General features: G+C 47.6%; 1 protein-coding gene across 9 annotated transcripts in view; it reads left to right on the top strand.

Moving 5' to 3' along the window:
• SUSD6 (sushi domain containing 6) overlaps positions 1 to 9,518 on the top strand; it is an 82,926-nt gene extending 73,408 nt beyond the window's left edge. For all 9 annotated transcript variants that reach the window (XM_034061851.1, XM_034061852.1, XM_031049051.2 and 6 more), the window contains 3 exons: positions 89 to 227; positions 1,345 to 1,766; positions 3,550 to 9,518. In XM_034061851.1, the coding sequence (XP_033917742.1) occupies positions 89 to 227; positions 1,345 to 1,766; positions 3,550 to 3,575 (587 nt within the window). In that variant the 3' untranslated portion in view covers positions 3,576 to 9,518. The remainder of the gene's footprint in view (positions 1 to 88; positions 228 to 1,344; positions 1,767 to 3,549) is intronic.
• The last annotated feature ends 7,887 nt before the right edge of the window (positions 9,519 to 17,405 follow it).

Genomic DNA, 17,405 nt, shown 5'->3' on the forward strand with positions numbered 1-17,405 from the left:
GACTAGGCAATGTGGATGTTTTTTCTTTCTTATGACAGTGATTTCAAGGAGTGGATCATTTTACCTTGTGTTCCTCTTGGTTTTGTAGAAAAGGACTCTCCTCCAACAATTGGAGTACCCACGCTGTCCATAGTAGCCTCCACAGCAAGCTCTGTTGCCCTGATTCTGCTCTTGGTTGTGCTGTTTGTTTTGCTGCAGCCAAAGCTGAAGTCATTCCATCATAGCAGGTAAGTGTACGCATTAAGGTACTTGGTTTAGACATCCATTTTGGAGCAACTTACCTACTCTCAGTGGCACCTCTGCCCCATGGCCCAGCAGTAGTCTGAAATGGTGATCTGTGATACCCAGCTGCAGGCCCCATTCAGACATGCATCTGATGAGTAAAGAAACCTCTTTACTTTTTTTCCTTGGCTCTGAATGTGAAAAGCTATGTTCACTACTAAACTGGCTATAGGTAATCTCCTGTGCCTTGTAGCCTTGGATAGCTACCAAAGTATGTGTCTGGGTATATATATGCATCTCCCCCAGTCTCTTTGTGAGATCCTATGGACATGAATGCAGGCAGTACTGCTGATTAGCATGCAAATCTGCCATTGTTCCCCACTGTGGGAGGAGAAACCTGTCCTGGGTTTGTGGATGGGAGGAAGGACCCAGCCATAACACTGCTGCTGGCTGAGGTCAGCAAAGCCACTGTGGACTCTCTCTTCTGAACCAGCTACTAGTGCTCCTTAAAGAAGAGCAGGCATGGCTGTCCAGAAGTGGAGCCTGTCCTTTTCTGAGGAACTCCAAACCACTGGAAAAGAAAGATTCAGTCTCAGGAATCTGGCCTAGATTATTTGTGAGCCTAGGCTGTTCACACTGTGCCAGTTTAAGAGCTGCCCCACCAGAGGTTGTGTTGCCAGCAGCAAAGGTGGCAGAAAAGGCAGTGCTGGGTGTTGCAGAGTGTATTAGTGTAACAAGCTGAAATCAGCAGTGGTCAGAGCTTGTTTTTTATCTGCTGACAGCAGAGGGCTCTGAATCATGATCTTTGTCAGATTTAGCTGGAGGCAGGTGAGGTGGGAAGCATTGTAACCTTTTTCAGCTCTTGTTGCTAAATCCATCAGGCACTGTGAATTACAGCCCCTGTTCATGTTTATGGCAATTCACAGTAGGGCTGCAAGGCTATGCTTGCTTGACTTTGTTAAACCACCATTCATGTTTTTGTCCTCCCGTAAATAAGTCAGTGGTGAGCATTAGAGTTCTGCTGAGGGAGGTTCCTGGAGTTCATGGTAACATATTAAAATATAAATACTCAACTTGATTTCTCCTCCTTCTCCTCCCCCCTTTTGTTTCTTTTTTTTTAAGGCGAGACCAAGGTGTGTCTGGAGATCAGGTCTCCATCATGGTGGATGGTGTCCAAGTGGCCTTGCCATCCTATGAAGAAGCGGTGTATGGCAGCACAGGGAACTGCATTCCACCCTCGGACTCCCGAGTGCAGATTGTGCTCTCGGAGGGAGCTGGTCAGAATGGAGCCAGAGAAATGCAACAGCAGGACCAAGGGGCTCACAATAGCATTGAAAGAGAAGACGAAGCCCCTGGACATTCTGGACTGTGTGAGGCCAGTGGCTCTCAGCGCTCTGAAACTGTTCTTGTGCATCAGGCTGCTACCTCTTCCTGGGTAGCTGGCATGGCTAGCAGTAGACCTATACGCAAAGAGGTCCAAGATTCAGAAAGCAGTGACATACAGAGCCTTTTATCACTCACTTCCTCTGAGGAATACACAGATGGTATGTAACTTGGGCAGCGAGCACTGAATGAGACCCTTGTAAAAGCAGGTCCTGCAGTTGACAACCTAGAATGAAAATGGCAAGGAATGCTGCTAATGCAGGAAAAGGAGAAGCTTTTGAAAAGAGATGTCCCAGACTCTATGGCATGTTTCACAACTTATATATGCAAGCAGTGTTTTGATACCTTCTTCTGAAGTATGTGGCACTCAGACTGGAAGCCCAGGGTAGCCTACAAAGACTGTTGAGGTTCTTCTATTCACTCTTGTTGCCTTAGCAAAGTATTTGCAGAGAAATGCCAACATCACAGTGCAAATGCAGTAAAATAGCTGTGTTTGTGCAAAACAAGTTGGTGAGAGTGGGAGGTTATGCTTAGAATACACAATACCCACCCTTTGTGATGTTTGGGCTTCTTAATTTTTAGACTGTTTAAGTAAACAGCTTACTGCCATGGTACATACAGTCCTGCAGCCATGGCATGTGAGAAGATCCAAAAGGGATGTGCTTGAACGTGCTGTAAGGGCAGAGGGGCAAGTCTGTTAAACAGCCAGTGCATCTTGCATTCTCCACTTCTGTTCTGCCCTGAAGCAGTGGCTTTACAGTGCCAGAGATGACATGAAGCTGCAGCTTAAGGTTGCTTTTACAGAATGCTTGTCTTAGGCAAGAAGTGTAACTGGCTTGTAGGTAGCTCAGGGTAGAGTTTCTCCTTTCCATAGCGTCAAGCCCTACACCCATAGTAATGCCATGCAGAACCCTTGCAGTAAAAACAGTTAAAGGGGATTTCTGCTAAAGGTCGAATAGCAACATGTCCTGAGCTAGGCATTAAACCTCAAGCACTTGAACAGCAGAAATCCAGGAGTGAAGCTTAACAAAACAAGTCCATAGTGTAGAAATTAGAGGATGTTGCCTCTGCACTGTGTCATTTTTATCACTGCCTGAAAACATGTATTGCGTCTCCGGCTTGTTGTAGAGCAGCGGATTGCCCCTTGCAGCAGGAGACTGTAAAGCTTGTGCTTATGGCTCAAGGATGAAGAAGATGAAGCTACTGGATGAGGTTGCATTTTTTTTCGAGTTAGATAAGGGCAAGTGTGTTTCTTGTATTTCCAACCATCCCTATCACAGTCAGAAACATGCCTTGGACATTTTGAGGAACTAAAAAGATTTTTGAGGTTATGGGAAAGAAGGAAACTGTCATTCCCGAGGGAAATTATTATCTTCCTCTAAACAACACTGGTGAGGCTTTATTGGGAATACTGCATATTGCTGTGGGACCCCCAGTTCAAGAGAGATGTGGAGAAACTCGGCAGGCTCTGTTGGAGGCCTGCCAAGATAGACAGGGGCTTGTGAGGAGTGACTGAAGGAGCTGGGCTCCTTTGCTCTGGTGAAGAAGCAGCTAAGGGCCAAGCCAACAGTTACTTTTCAGGGAGGTGAAAAGACTGTGGAGCCAAACTCTTCTCAGCCAGTTGATGTAACATGGGACAGTGGCCACAGGCTGTAGTTTGACAGATTCAGGTGGGCTTTAGGAAAACATTTTGTGCTAGGAGAGTAGTGCAGGACCCAGGTGGGCACCCAGAGACATGATGGAGCTTGCTGTCATTTAAGATATTTCAAGGCTGGAGCTGGCAGGGGCAGGTTGAGGCAGTCCTCCAGAGGTCCCTTCTGCTGTGGTATGTTGACAGGAAGACTGTATTATCACGAGCCTTTCTTGCTTTCAACAGTAGTTTTTCTGTTGTCATTGAACTGCAGAAGTTTGACTCCTTTTTCTTTTTCTCTCCCCACCATTCAGATATTCCCTTATTGAAGGAAGCATGAGGCCTGCTGTATTTGTCTAGCCTTCTCCTCTTGGATTTCTTCCTCTTCCCTTCCCCCTGCCTTCAGGACAGAAGCACTCTGTGCAGCCTTCCCCGTCCTTGTGAGCTGTGCCCTGGATACCTCCAAGCAGAGACGCCCTCAGCTGAAGATCCAAAGGATGTCGCCAGGTTGCCTCCTGGATGCACCAGTGGAGTTGGTGCAGTGCTGGCTTCCCCATTCCATCAGCATCAGGGGCTCAAGGAACAGAGTGGATTTGAGCTCTCCTCTTCCCCAGCCAGATGTTTGACAGCAGTCTCTGAAGAGCTGCTCTTTTCTTGTGCCTTTCTCCTCCTCACACCGGCTTGTTGCAGCTTATCAGCCTCTCTAGCCCTTCCGCTGCCCAGAGAGCAGTGGCTAAAGCCGCTTGCTCACTGGGTGCAGACAGTTTATATATACGTACATATGTTATATAGGCTCTTCTTCTGGCATCCTCTTTGTGATAGGGCAGGACAGAATGCCTCACTGGGACTGAAGCTGGGCTCGGGAGGGATCCCAGTTAAGGGGCAGCTTGTGATGTCCAGAAGCGCCTCAGATGAGATGGGCTGTGTGACAACTTAGCTGTGCAATAACAGTTCATTGAGAATTGCTAGAGCGCTGAAGGCTGAGAAGTCCAACGTGTAGGAATGCCCTCTGCCCCCTTTTCAAAACCGTCTCCACAGGAGTCCATTCCTGAAGATCACTTGTGTCTCCTTCTTCCTTTTCTACCTGTGCAGCCCACTTGATCATGCCATGTTTCTAGAAGCTGGGACTGTACCACCACCAAAACAACCCTTTCAGCTCTGTTCTGGTGCCAGAACAGCTCCTGGTGTTAGGTTGTAGAAGAGCCTTGGAGTGGTCAGCAGAGCCCAGAAAGCTTGAAGGAAGGGACTTTCAGTTAACCAGCCCTGTGTTAACTATGAGTTAGCCCCATTTACTTGAGATATCAAAACTGGTACCAGATTTGTGGCCCTGCTGTTCTGAATAAGCTGTGTGTCCCAAAGCTTTTTCAGTTAAGGTGGTTCTGCACTAAAGCTGAGGTTCCTTAGGTCAGATCTCTACTTTGAGATCTAATCTGGAAGTGGTTCAGGTATTCGAAAATGTCAAGAGAGAAAATATCAAGAGAAAAAATGCCATAGGTAGTAAATGCCTAGTGCCATTGGTGCAATCCCAGGTTACCTTTCCAGCCACACTAGGTACCTTGGTGCTTGAATCCTGGTTAGCTGCCGTCCCAGAGATTACTTTGTCTTCCTAGCTTCATACAGCAAGAGCCTGCTGTTGTATCCTAATGGGCTTCAGCAGGCCCACAAAGAAGGGCTCCTTCCTTGTGGCTGGGAGTAAACAGCATTTATAAAGTCTTCTCAACACAGCACAGTTGCCTGTTGCTGCGAGGGAAGGCTGGCTGCATTGACAGCAGTGCCAGAGGACACCATAGCTTATTCCTGAACCTAGGTTTTGAAGATTATTGTAAGTTCTGGTAATAGGGACAAGAAAATCCGAAAATATGTATACCTCTGCCCCCACCGTTATCTGCAGCACGTCAGAACATGCTGTTTGCTGTTAACAGCACTCTCATTTTGCAGGAAGCCACATTCATCTGGGGTAGGTGATCCAGTCACAAAGACACTGTGGTGGTTGTAAGGTTCTTCACCAGGGAGGTCTGGATGCTGTTCCATGGGATTGGTTTCAGCAAGAAGAGTTGGCTTCTTAGATGCATGTACCTTGTCGTAACTACCTTGAAGTAACCAGGGAAGTGTTTGCCCTGTGAGAAGCTGCTAAATTTTTTAGTTGAAGGAGCAAAATGTCATGGCCTTACACATCATGTGGTAATGTACTGGTAAATAGGGATGCTGTCTTTACTGCTTTGCTTTTGGCTTATATGGTCTTCACCATCCTCACCCTTGCTGCCCCAGGAACATATGGTCACAGTATTTGGTAAAAGTGATGCAACACCTTTATATATAAAATTACTGTGGCTTAGCTCCAGTTCCTGGAAATGGGGATTAGCCACAGTATCCACCCATTGTACCCACTGCTCCTGTTCCTGATTAACTGTTAAATCCCAGGACACCTGGGACAGCATGTGCCTGTGAATGGAAAAATCCTATTTTCCCTATCCTTGTTTTAGAGGGACGTTATTAATTTAAAAATACAGTATTTTAAACTTGTTCCTTGCTCATTTTACCTTGCATTAACACAGGGATTTGATAAATTCCGTTTGGGTAGTTTGGGTATTTTTTTGTTCAGTTTGCATGGTGAAAATCCCATGTCCCTTTACAATGGGCTGCAGTGTCTCAGCTTCAGTCATCGTAGGGGGCAAATGTTGTTTACACGTCTGCTATTGGAAGTTTAGAAAATAACCATGGGAAAGCTTGTATTTAGTTTGTACCTTCTACCTTGGAGATTGTCTAAGCTTGGGCAAATTGTCTCTCATTCACTGGTTTATCAGGACAGAGGGATTGAGCGAGTGCAGTAGTAAGGAAGGGAGTATGGAGGGAAGCGTATGAGACTTCGGCTTCTTTCCTGCTACCTAACCAAGCTGGAGCAGAAGGAGTTGCTCTCTATGCACTTAAGGTCCTGTCTACTCAAACTGACACTCAGCAGTCAAGGTGCAGAACTTGGGTACATCCTCTTGTCCTGCAAGGGACAGTGCTCTAACTTAGTGTTGCCATCAGATTGGTGGGAGAATCCCACAATGAATCTGGAGGCTGATCCCAAGGCCTGACCTCCCCCTGGACAGGAGCCTGTTCCACCAGTAGAAAGCACGTATTGCATGACCCTGCCTCTCTCTGCTATTGTAGAGTGAGCAGCTGCCAGTTTGGGAGAGAAAAACACAATTTGGGTGGGGAAGAGAAGGAAGCAAGCTGCACAGACGAGGGAGTGCTTTAATTTTGTTTCATTTATAGAAATCGTGGGAAATGGCTTTACTAAGGAGTGGGAAGTGCGGAGGTGGAGGGAAATATGCAAGCATAGATCTTGTGATCACCATAAACAGGCAACTTCTGTTGGCTTGCTGAGGGTAAACCAGCAGCTCCTAGGCTGGTCTCTGGTGTGCTGGCTGGTAACCCCTGCTCACACTTCCAGCTCCTACCCAAGAGCTTGTCCCCTGCAGCAACACTTAATGGGAACAGGCCCCAGGCACCTGTGCAACCCAGAACATGGAAAATGGTTTGTGGGCCTCTTGCCCATGTTCTCAGCTGTAGTGTTTATTTTCAGATGAAGTGAGGTAGAATGGCTGGGGAATAGAACCTAAGAGATGTCTGCTCGATGAGGTTTTTTTGAGGGAGGAGGGAGCAAGGCCTCACTTTCCTGATTATCAAGCAGTTGCTACTCATTTGTGTTTGTCTTCATTTTGTGGTTGGGAAGGATCGGGAAGGCTTTTGGGCTGAGATTAAAAAAAAAAGGAACAAAAATAAAAATTAACCTCACCCCCAAAACCCCTCCCAAACGATCAGAAAACCCAACAAAACCTCAATTGCACCATCCTGTCTCATATGAGCAAGGGCTGAGGCTTAAAGATCTTTCAGTGGTGAGCTCCGCTCTGTCTTGGAACATTAATTACCTCTGAGCAGAGAGTGGCCTCTTTGGCTGTTGCCGTAGGTAGGTGCAGCCTGGATCTTGGCTCAGATCCCAAGGGCTCAGCCTTGCAGGGTGTAACACAGCACATTACTGGGGTTTTTGAATCTATATTTTTGTTCTGATGGGGCCACAGCCACTTTCCCTCCCCCCCCAGCCCCACCGTGTTTGGCAGAGGAATTCAAAGGGAGGTATTTCTTCCCATTTAACACTCCTGACATAATCATCTCGTGCTCGTACATGCTGATCGTGGGATATTCAAGAACATCAAAACACTTTAGTTACACTGGGAAAACAAAAAATAGCACTTATTTTAAAGGTTTCAGTTATTTTTGGAGTCTGATACGTTAAAGAAGGGCATTTCAGAAACTGACACGATTAAAGTACAATAGAAAAAAATCCTTACTCCCTTTCAATTGCATAGTTTAAAAAAATGAAGAAAATTGAACCTACTTCAGTGTTTACAGCCCAAGAGTGGCAGAACTGGACCAGCCTGAGAGAACCAGGAAGTGAAGCTGACACAGTCTCCAGTCAGGATCTGCATGCTGAAGCTCAGCTCAGAGGGTGAGCCAGCTTGAATTGGGTGAGAAGCTGCCCTGCGGGAGGGTGGTCAGCAGCATTGGTGGATGAGATGGGTTTGTGTGGTTTTGCTTTAAATAGCTTGCATCTCCCCACTACTACTGCATAAGAGGTGAAAAACAAAGCCAGGAGGAGAGATGTGCTGTAGCATGTCAGCCTGTGGAGTTGTTGCCAAGTTAAAACTGAAGGAGTTTGGGAAGGAGAAGAGCTTAATGCATTGTTATCCCTTTTCTTAACCACCAGGGAACTTACTGTGTAGAAGGATGCTTACCCAGCAAGCATGCTGCTTGTTCACCACTCAGACATCTCCCCTGAGGTTTCTGCTTGGCCTTTCAGCTCTGGCGTGGTGAACTGTTTAATGCATCTGAAGCCTTTATTTGGCCTTTCAGCACAGGGAGAAGTGTCAGGAAGAAATCTATCCCACGTGTTCTAGGAGTAAACATCCTAAGATGCTCCCAGAAGTGGATGACTTGGGTCAGTACTAAGGAGTAGGGCTGAGAAAGCAACAGGCTCAGCCCTTGGAAGTCATCTGGGATGGCCAAATCACTTGTGGTGAAGAAAAGGGAACCCAAGGAGGGGGGTAACGAAAAGCTGTAACTGCACAGAGGTATGCTGCAGGCTCATGAGCTATGCATTCATGACTGGGCTGTAAGGAAGCTCATGCTTCATTTAGGTGATTTAGCAGATACCAGCATGCTTGCTGTGTAAAAAAATCAATTTCCAACTGGTTGGACACACAGATTTCCTCGCTGACCTTTTCAGAACACATTTGTGAAACCTGGTGTTACTGTTCCGATAGCAGTTGTTTAAAGGAAAAAAATCTGCCTTATTACTCTCTCCAGATAACTAATTAAATCAGTGTCACTTTCTGGGTTCTGTATATAAATGCAATAAGCCCCATCCATTTTGCACGTCCTGCCTCACCCTGTCGTCATCCTCCAGTCCTTACCAGGGAACTGCAGATCAAACTTGCTCTTTGTGAAAACCTTTGCTTGCAGAAGAACTTAGGGAACCTTTAGTCTCTGATACACATTGGAAACGCAGGGAGGATTCCTAGAGCAGGCTTCATTTTAAGGCTGTATTTTTATACAGGAAATAAGCCTTTCTCCAATCCTTCATCCCCTCCTCTTGCCCTTGCACACCAGGACAGAGCAGCTGCTTCCCACACCTCTGCTCAGGACCCTGTGTGCAGCACTGCTTCCCAACAGGCCCCTGCAGGGGTGTGCAGCTACATGTACCCACCAGAGCAGGTTCTGCTGATGTCCGCATATGCTTCCCATGAGCTCTGCTGCTGCTTCTGTCCTCGTGTGAGCAAGGATGGAGGTGACTGAGCTGTGCTGGGAAATGTTGTTGATTCTCCAATATGCTTCCTTCCAAAAGAAACCAAGTGAGGTTGGCTGTGGAGCAGATGTCTGAGATGCGGTGGGTAGGGTGCTGGTGGTTACTGATGCAAATGGAAGGGGATATCGGTTGCCTTTGAGCATTAATCTTCTTTCCTGTATGTGTTTTCTTTTTATCCGAATTGCACCACTATGGAATTATTTGCAGAATGGTACTCCATATATATGTGGGATTTAAAAACAAAACCATAATTGATGCTGTGCAGGATGTCACTCAGTTGGTTTTATTTTGCTTTATTTTCTATATATTTTCTGGTATCCTGTACATTGCAGTGGGTGTGAAGATAGTATTTTAATATTTGTACAAAGTTTAATTTAATTGTTCTATGTATATAACTGCATTTCTAAATTAAAAAAAATCTTTTGAAGTGAAGCTGTAATCTCTTGTGTGCTTCTTTTGACCACTTGGGCCTTGTAGACTGGAAATGTGGCAGGCCATCAGTGAGCCAGTTGCAGCAGTGCAGTGCCTTCCCTGTGAAGATCGGGATGAAGCTAAGCTGGGTAGGTACATATGGCTTGTGGAGTCACAGAATGGTTTGGATTTGAAGGGACTTTAAAGCTCACCAGTTTCAATCCCCCTGCCATGAGCAAGGACACCTTCCACTAGACCAGGCTGCTCCAAGCTGCTTCCAACCTGGCCTTGAGCACTGCCAGGGATGGGGCAGCCACAGCTTCTCTGGGCACCCTGTGCCAGTGCCTCACCACCCCTCACTGTAAAGAGCTTCTTCTGTGTATTTCACCTAAGTCCATCAGTTTAAAGCCATTTTCCCCCATCCTATCATTAGGATGATGTAAAAGCTCCCTCTCCATCTTTCCTATAGCCCCCCTTTAGGCACTGGAAGGCTACTATAATGTCTCCCTGGAGCCTTCTCCAGCCAGAACAGCCTGTGTCTTCACAGGAGAGGTGCTCCAGCCCTCTGACCATCTTTGTGGCCCTTCCCACAGCTCCCCATCCCTCTTGTGCTGGCACCCCAGAGCCAAGTGCAGCACTGCAGGTCAGGTACGGGTTGGTGCAGCCTTACAAGGGTCATCTGTTTCCAACCCCACAGATTTGATGTAAGCAGAGAAGATGCAGTCTGGGGAGTGTTTGAAGCAACTACGGTGTGGTTCTCTTACAGTCCCCTGCTTGCTGGGCTTGGAACTCACACTGATGACTGCGGCAGCAATAGCTGATGGCTGCTGCTGTGTCTCCATCCGAGGGTGGGGCCCTTGGGAACAGTGAGTCAGGAGAGACTGGCCAAGTTGTTAACAGTGGGAAAGGGGAGGGGGAAAAGGTTTAAAAGGATGATGTATGGTATGGCATGAGAGAACTTTGGGGAGGAAGGACAGGCGAACATAATCATGTAATTCATCATGGAGACGTGATGAGTACAATATATGTAGGAAGAGGAGGATATTTTTTGAGTGAAGATAGCTCTCACTGGGGAAATACTAATGCCAAGTGGGCAGCAGGACAGCACAGGAGACACTGAAGAGATCTTTCAAATCTATAGGTGTAAACAGTGCAGGCCAAGGTGCAGAGGTTTGGCTCAGTGTGGGCTCTGCACTTCACTCTTCTAGGTAGCTGAGTTCTGCTGCACTGGGATGCTGCAGGAGCAGAAACTGCGGAGGAGCAGACACCCACTGTTCTGTTAGTGCCATAATGGGCCCCTTTTATTATTGCTATTAGGGTTTGCTTTGCTTCAAAGACCTAAGGTAACATTGCCCTCTGAGGTAAGCCTGCTATTGAGCACTCATTTCCTTTAAGAACTGTTGGCACTGTAAAAGGGAAGGAGAGTGGGGATCCTTTTGGCCTACTTGTTCAAAGTAAAGTCCTTAGAGATGTTATGAGACTTTTGTATACTCACACGTGATTCTCATTGTCTGTGGAGGAAAGGACAGGTTAAGAGAAGGGAAGGGGTGACATCTATCTTCCTCCTATTTCCATATATTCCTTGATTTATTCCCACATAGTAAGCTGATCTTGCTATAGTTTTGTCACTGCAAAACTGGAGCTCGGTGGCCTGTGCAGACAGTTGGCACATTTGAAGTCCAGGGATTACTTTGATTACTGTTTTCACAGGAATAATTTACTGCTGCAGCAGTTCTGGAGCTGGGAATGTGCCCTTCTTGTTGTCCTGCTGCTTTTATCTATTAGACACATTGGAAATAATTTGTCACCTCTGGTTTGTGCCTGCATTGAGGAACACCTGAGGGAAGCCAGCCTGAGGTGGGTGCTCTGGGAAACAATCCTGAACAGAAGGGCAGGAAGGCTGGGGCAGCAGGGACACCAGGAAAGCAGCCTCCCCATAGCCAGAAAGCTGCTTTGAGGAAGGAGATAGATGGGCTCCTGCCCTCACCAGGCATCCTGCCAGCCAGAGCACTGCACTGCCTGGCCCCCAGACGGGATGTTCTGTACAACTGCATTTCCCAGCCCTGTTCACAGCCACGTGCTTTAACTCTTCCACAGTACCCAGAACATCTGGAGTGCTCCCTCGCCACCGCTGGCTGCTGCATGCCACATCACCACCATTGGAAAGCTTCGTGGTGGGTCTGCATTATCAAATCACCTCTTGATGTTGCTTTAGCTTTGCCTTTGCTGGAATCCTGCCTTGCCTCTGACCTGTTTTTAATTAGGGTGTCACCAAATGCAGGTTTCCCCCCCCCAGGCAGCAGAAGAATGCTGGCAGGCTATGTGCCAACAAACCCTGTGCTTTGCAAACCAAGTGTTTGCACAATCCCTCCTCACTTGCCTGGGCCGTGCAGAGGGTCCCTTGTGTGTGCTGCCACTAGGGAATAAATAGAGCAGGGTCTGGCCAGGACAGGCTACCAGCCCCCAGAACTCATTGGCTGCAGTACTTGGCAAAGCTGCAATGGTCTCTCCCAGCACCAAGCCGGCATCCTGGCATGCAGGGGAGGGAAGGAGAAGCACACACAATGGGCTGATTCTGTTCCCTTTTGCAGCAGGATCACGTTTAGCGGCAAACTCCACACCTTAACCCTCAGTGAGACCTTGGCATAAGGTGGCTGTCCTTTGGCAGCTCTGTCATCTGGCCTGCACTGAGCTCATGGTGGGTGCGTGGGACTCAGCTCAAGCTTTTTGTGCTACATCCATGACAGAAGCCCAGATCTGGGGGCAAGAGGGCACAGAGTGGTGCCACATGCTGTTATTCGGGACACAAACACCCTTGTCTCCATGTCTGCTTCTACAGTGCCATCTGCATCTCCTTGTAGCTGTTTTATGGGGTGGCATTTGAGACCACACCGTGTTTGGCAGCTCTGCCTGGCAAGCAGGGCTTGATTTCCAGGCCTGTGGATCACAGATGAGGTCAGGTGACCCACTTCACAGGGCTTACATGCTCTCGCTGTCCCCACAGCATACCAGACCATGGCACCCAGCAGCCCTGGAGCAGCCTGCAGCAGGGGCAGTAGTGCACTGCAGGGCTGATGGTCTCAGGGAAAGAGAAGGCAGCCACAGTTTGCTGCAGCATGCTTTGCATGGCCGAGAGCAGCAGGGAGGCTCTGGCAGCAGGTAGGTGTCCCTCCCTTTACCGCTGCGGCCTGACAAGGTGTGTGTGCTCCTGCCACCTCCCCATGGTTCAGAGGCAGCTGGGGTGGGAGAAGGGCAGGTTGGAGAGCTAGTGGTGGCAGAGCACATCTCTCCTTACAGGTCGATGGCAGTTGGGGTTGCTGCTTGCAAGGCTGGGGCTGGGCTGGGCAGAGCTGCAGCTGGCACACAGCTGGGTTTGCTTCTGCACTGGCTGTGCCCATCAGCAGGACCTCCCTTTAGAAGGGCTAATGTGCTACCCATGTTAAGAAAATGTAGAATGTTCTTTAAACCCAAGTTTGAAGTCTCCTCATGCTGAGGAGACCTGGGGCCAGGTTTGGGAGTAGCAGCATTTTCCTGGGGAGGAGAAATCAAGTGGCAAAAAGCCCCTTTGGTCAGGCCTCATGGGAGCCAGGAGCAAAAATCCTGTCACTGAGGGTGCAACAGCGCTGGGTTTCCCACCTAGTGCTCCCATCCCTGGGTGCTGCAGGGCAGTGTGGGGCTCCCTGCAGCTGGGGCAGGGCAGCACTTCTGCAGGAATTCATTCCCTCCATCTCCATGAGCCACCTCTGCAGGACAGCAGAGATTTCCCTGTAACGGCTGCTTCCAAGAGATTTATGATCCTGGGTTCAGCTCTGCAGACAAAGTTGTTACCATTCTACAGTCTGTATTTCCCCTTGTACACGTAACCTGGCTCCAATAACTATTTCCTCTGGGAAGCCTTAAAATGGTTGATTTGTTACTGAAACCATTCAGCATTTCTCTGGTGCTTTTTCAACAGCCTGATGAATGATTGGGAATTTATCCCTGTGGCATGTCGGTGGGTGGGAAGGCCCACGCTGTCCGTGTTGATGGGGAGGGGAAAAAGCAAAGCACAGAAGATTGAAGTAACCTTCCCCAGCTCATACCAGAGGCTGCAAAACAAACACTCTTAATGACATCTTCAGCATGTCTCCTTCCAGACCTCTGCTTAGCTGTGAGCTCCTGTTTCTTCTGCATACGGTGATCCTGTCGCCACCCAGAGGAATGGCCCCTTTATTCCATCGCAGGCTACTCCCAAAGGGAGTGACGGAAATGCTAATTCAGAGATATTGATTCTCAGCATCGTGGAAGCCTAGTGCCAAGGGCAGCACCTGCTACATAATCACTCTCTTCTTATTCTGCCTTGTGGCTAATGAGTTTGAGATAAATCAGTCAGGGCCATGCCCTGGGGAATCAAACGGAGGCCCTGCTGCTCCTGCCTCAGACAGAGCAGTGGGGACTCTGGAACAGTCATGCAAGAAGTTTAGCTTTATTCTTTGATGCATTTTGGCAGCAAAATTAGGGATTTCAGAACGAGGCAGTAAAAATGCAACTGAATGGAGCATGGAAGGGATCTGCATGCAGGGACACATGGTGCTGGAATACCTCCAAGGCACCGGACTTCAGTTTTCTTGCTTACTGGTGCAATAGGGAACAAAGTGTATTGCTGTTCTGGTTGGTTTATCAGTTGTTGGCCTGGTCCTGGTCCCTGTGAGCTGAGAACCAACCCATTATAGCAATCAAGTTGGAAAGGGGCAGGTAAATGCAACTCTAGGACACCGGAGCCACAACAGCCTCTCGAGATGACAAAATCTGAGATGGTGGTGGCTTTGCTTTCAGACACCATGTGCTGCACTGAGGCTGTGCATGGCATGGCAGTAGTGCCATCAGCACCTGGGCATTCTGAGGATGCCATCCTCCTCTCCACGGGCTCTAACCCAGTACTTCCATCTGCAGAGGGTCAGAAGCCATCCTAAACCTGGCCTGGGACAGAAACTCCTTGGCAGAAGCCTAGGTGGTGGAATGTGGGTGCTTCTCTTGCTTAGTCAGACAAAACCCTGCTGATTCCTTCAATGCAAGGGTGTGGAATTTGCGTGTGGACCCTAATGGCCACCTAATGGGAAAACAAATCTCTGTGGCTGCTCCCTGCAGTTCGCAGAGCTCACTGCTTGCTTTGCCAGAGCAATGGGCAGTCATTTTCTTACATGCAAGGAAACAAATCATCCAGACACGATGCCCTTCTGGGCAGTTGTTGCAGCTTCCTCTGAAATATCCAAAACCCACAAAATATTATTTTTTTATTCCTTTTTTTTTTAATGTCCAAAATATTTTTCTTATTTTGTTGGGTTCCATAACAAAAAAAAAAAACATACTTTTATGTGTCTCCTTTTTAGTCTGGTGAGGGAGCAGGGGGATATTGGGATATTAATGCTTGAGGAGGATTCCCTCCCTCCCCTGCTTCACAAAGAAAGCTTGCCTTGTTCTAGGTATTTCCTTTCTGCCTGTCTCCATAGAAAATATTAGGGATATGGGTCTGGTATTCATTATAAGCTCCCAACGGAGTAAGATCAATGAAACTTTAAATGAAGCAGCTGTGAGCCAGTGTGTCACTTAGCTGCTGAAGTTAAAAGCACGTATAACAAAAATGAGCGCAACTATTTTGCAAGGGTCTGTATTCCCTCTTTCAGAAGCTTGCATGACGTTATCTTGTGGCTGATGCTTCATAGTCAACAGATTTTGTCTTGCATCTGTGTACCTGCCTATCTACTAGAGCATGAAGCCTAGGTCATGAAGCATTTACTATTACATAGCCATGGCTACTTTTACCTTTGCAATCAGTGGTGCCTGACAGTTTAACCACAAAGTCACCCTGTTTTTCCTTGTATGTGAAAATAATTAGGCAAATTGGAAAAGCTTAAAAATTGTCTTGTCTTTAAATAGGGAGTGAAATTTTAAGTCTGAGTTAATTTTCTTTTTTTCTTCTTCATTTTTTCTAGTTTTGGACAAGAACCCAAACCCAAAATAGCGCCAAATGAAGTTGCCCAGTGCAGTTGTCAGGGATGCTTCAAGTTCCTGTGACCAAAGGGTGAGCAACATGTTGCACACCAAGTGGAGAGACCAGCAGTATTTTCCCTGGGTGATTACTCTCCTCCACCATGAAGCAGCCAGCCAAAGCCAGTGCCTTATGCCCATACCTCCGTCTCAGTCTGGGGTCACAGAGAGCCTTTATCACCAGACAGGGGTTCCATTTTCCTTCCTCCCTCAGCAGCGCAGCCCAGAGCAGCAGAGGTTGATCAGCCCAGCCCTGCCGCACAAATTCAGCCCTGCTTCCTGGTTTGCCACCAGCAGATGGGAAGGAGGGGTGGGAGGAGGTGCCCTGGGGGAGCAGCCACATATTCAAGCATGATGATATTTCTCGTTTTAATCAGCTGTATTGCAGTCAAGTCTAAAGCACAGGAAGACAAAGGAAAGGTCACACAAGAGTGATGAAATGATCAGAGGCTGGAAGGACTTACCAGAAGAGATTAAAAGGTACAAATGTGTATTTCAGGGACAGCTGAGACAGGCTGGTGTTACCATCCAAAGGGAACAGTCCCCAGGGAGGCCAAGTCTTTAGCCTACTTCAAGGGCTTGTAAATCAGTGTGACAGGAGGAATTTTGAAAGGCAAATATGGGTTAAACAAAAAAAAAGAAGGTTACTCATGATGTCATGTGTTAGAAGTGATTTTCCACAGGGAGCAGTGCAAACCCAGGCTCCCAGCCTGCCTGTATGCCAGGATGGAATGTACTTTTCTGTGCCTTAGGAAAGGCAGGAGGTGGTGGTGAGGAGACAAGGCAAGTATTGAGTGATGGGCTGGCCTGCCAGGCTCTTTGTCTTCCATCTTTCTGCCTGCCCAATATAATGGCCTGTGCCTGTTGCTTATCCTACATGCCATCCGATGGTTGAATTTGGCGTTTTATTATATAAAAGAAAACTCTTCTGCCAGTGTATGTGCTGTGAATTAGCAGTGGGGGTTATTGAGGGCTGTATAGAAGAATCAGACCCTGGAAAAGCTGATGCACCTTTATTTAATGCACTGTGCAGATCAGGGGCTGCATGAGGGATGCTCTGGCTGTTTCAGCGCTGTGGAAATGGTGCCAAATAGAAGAGATGTGCATAATCATGTATTTTGTTGCTGGCAGACACACGGTTGGAACACTGTGGTGGCCAAACACCTAATCCTAGAGCGATAGGTGCAGTATGTACTTCTGAATGGTCAGGGAGGGGAAAGAACAAGTAGAGAATGTGCCTATTTCTTAAAGCATTTACTCTTTCTAAAATAATTAAAAATGGGATTTAACCAGTAGCCTTTCTGGTCATTCTGTTCATGAGCAAAGCCCAAAAACTATCTGAACAAAGAATTTATTTTCACCAAAAGGGACATACTCAGCTCAATGCTGACAAAGCAGCAGAGTCACTCATCTGAGTGCAAAATTTGGGAAGGCAGCTGCACTGCTGACATTTCTTTATGGGAGATGATATCAATTCCTGTGCCAAAGCGAGCAGGCATTTTGGAGCAGGAACTGCAGAAGGAGCAAAGCTAATACAAACAGATAATGATGCACTGGCAGGAGCCAAACACCAGTGCTCCTGGCCTAATTTTCTGCAATGTCCTGAGAGCCCCAGGGTGCCTGACTGCATTTGTTTTCTAAGCTGGTGCAGGAAAGCTCTGCTCCTCTCTGGCTCTGCAAGGAGAAACCATGCTGCACAGCAGCTCACTGATGTCAGGGCTCTGAGGTTAAACTTGGTACGAGCTGACCCTCATTCCCTAACACAGGACTTTCAAGTCAGCACAGAGTAACACTACTCAGCTGAAGCTGCCTGCTGCATTACTAAGAGATGTATGGGAAATGTTCCCCTGGGCCTTCCAGCTGATGCAGGCTGGGAACTGT

Source organism: Melopsittacus undulatus, chromosome 4 (assembly GCF_012275295.1).
Source record: "Melopsittacus undulatus isolate bMelUnd1 chromosome 4, bMelUnd1.mat.Z, whole genome shotgun sequence".
Lineage (NCBI taxonomy): Eukaryota > Metazoa > Chordata > Aves > Psittaciformes > Psittaculidae > Melopsittacus > Melopsittacus undulatus.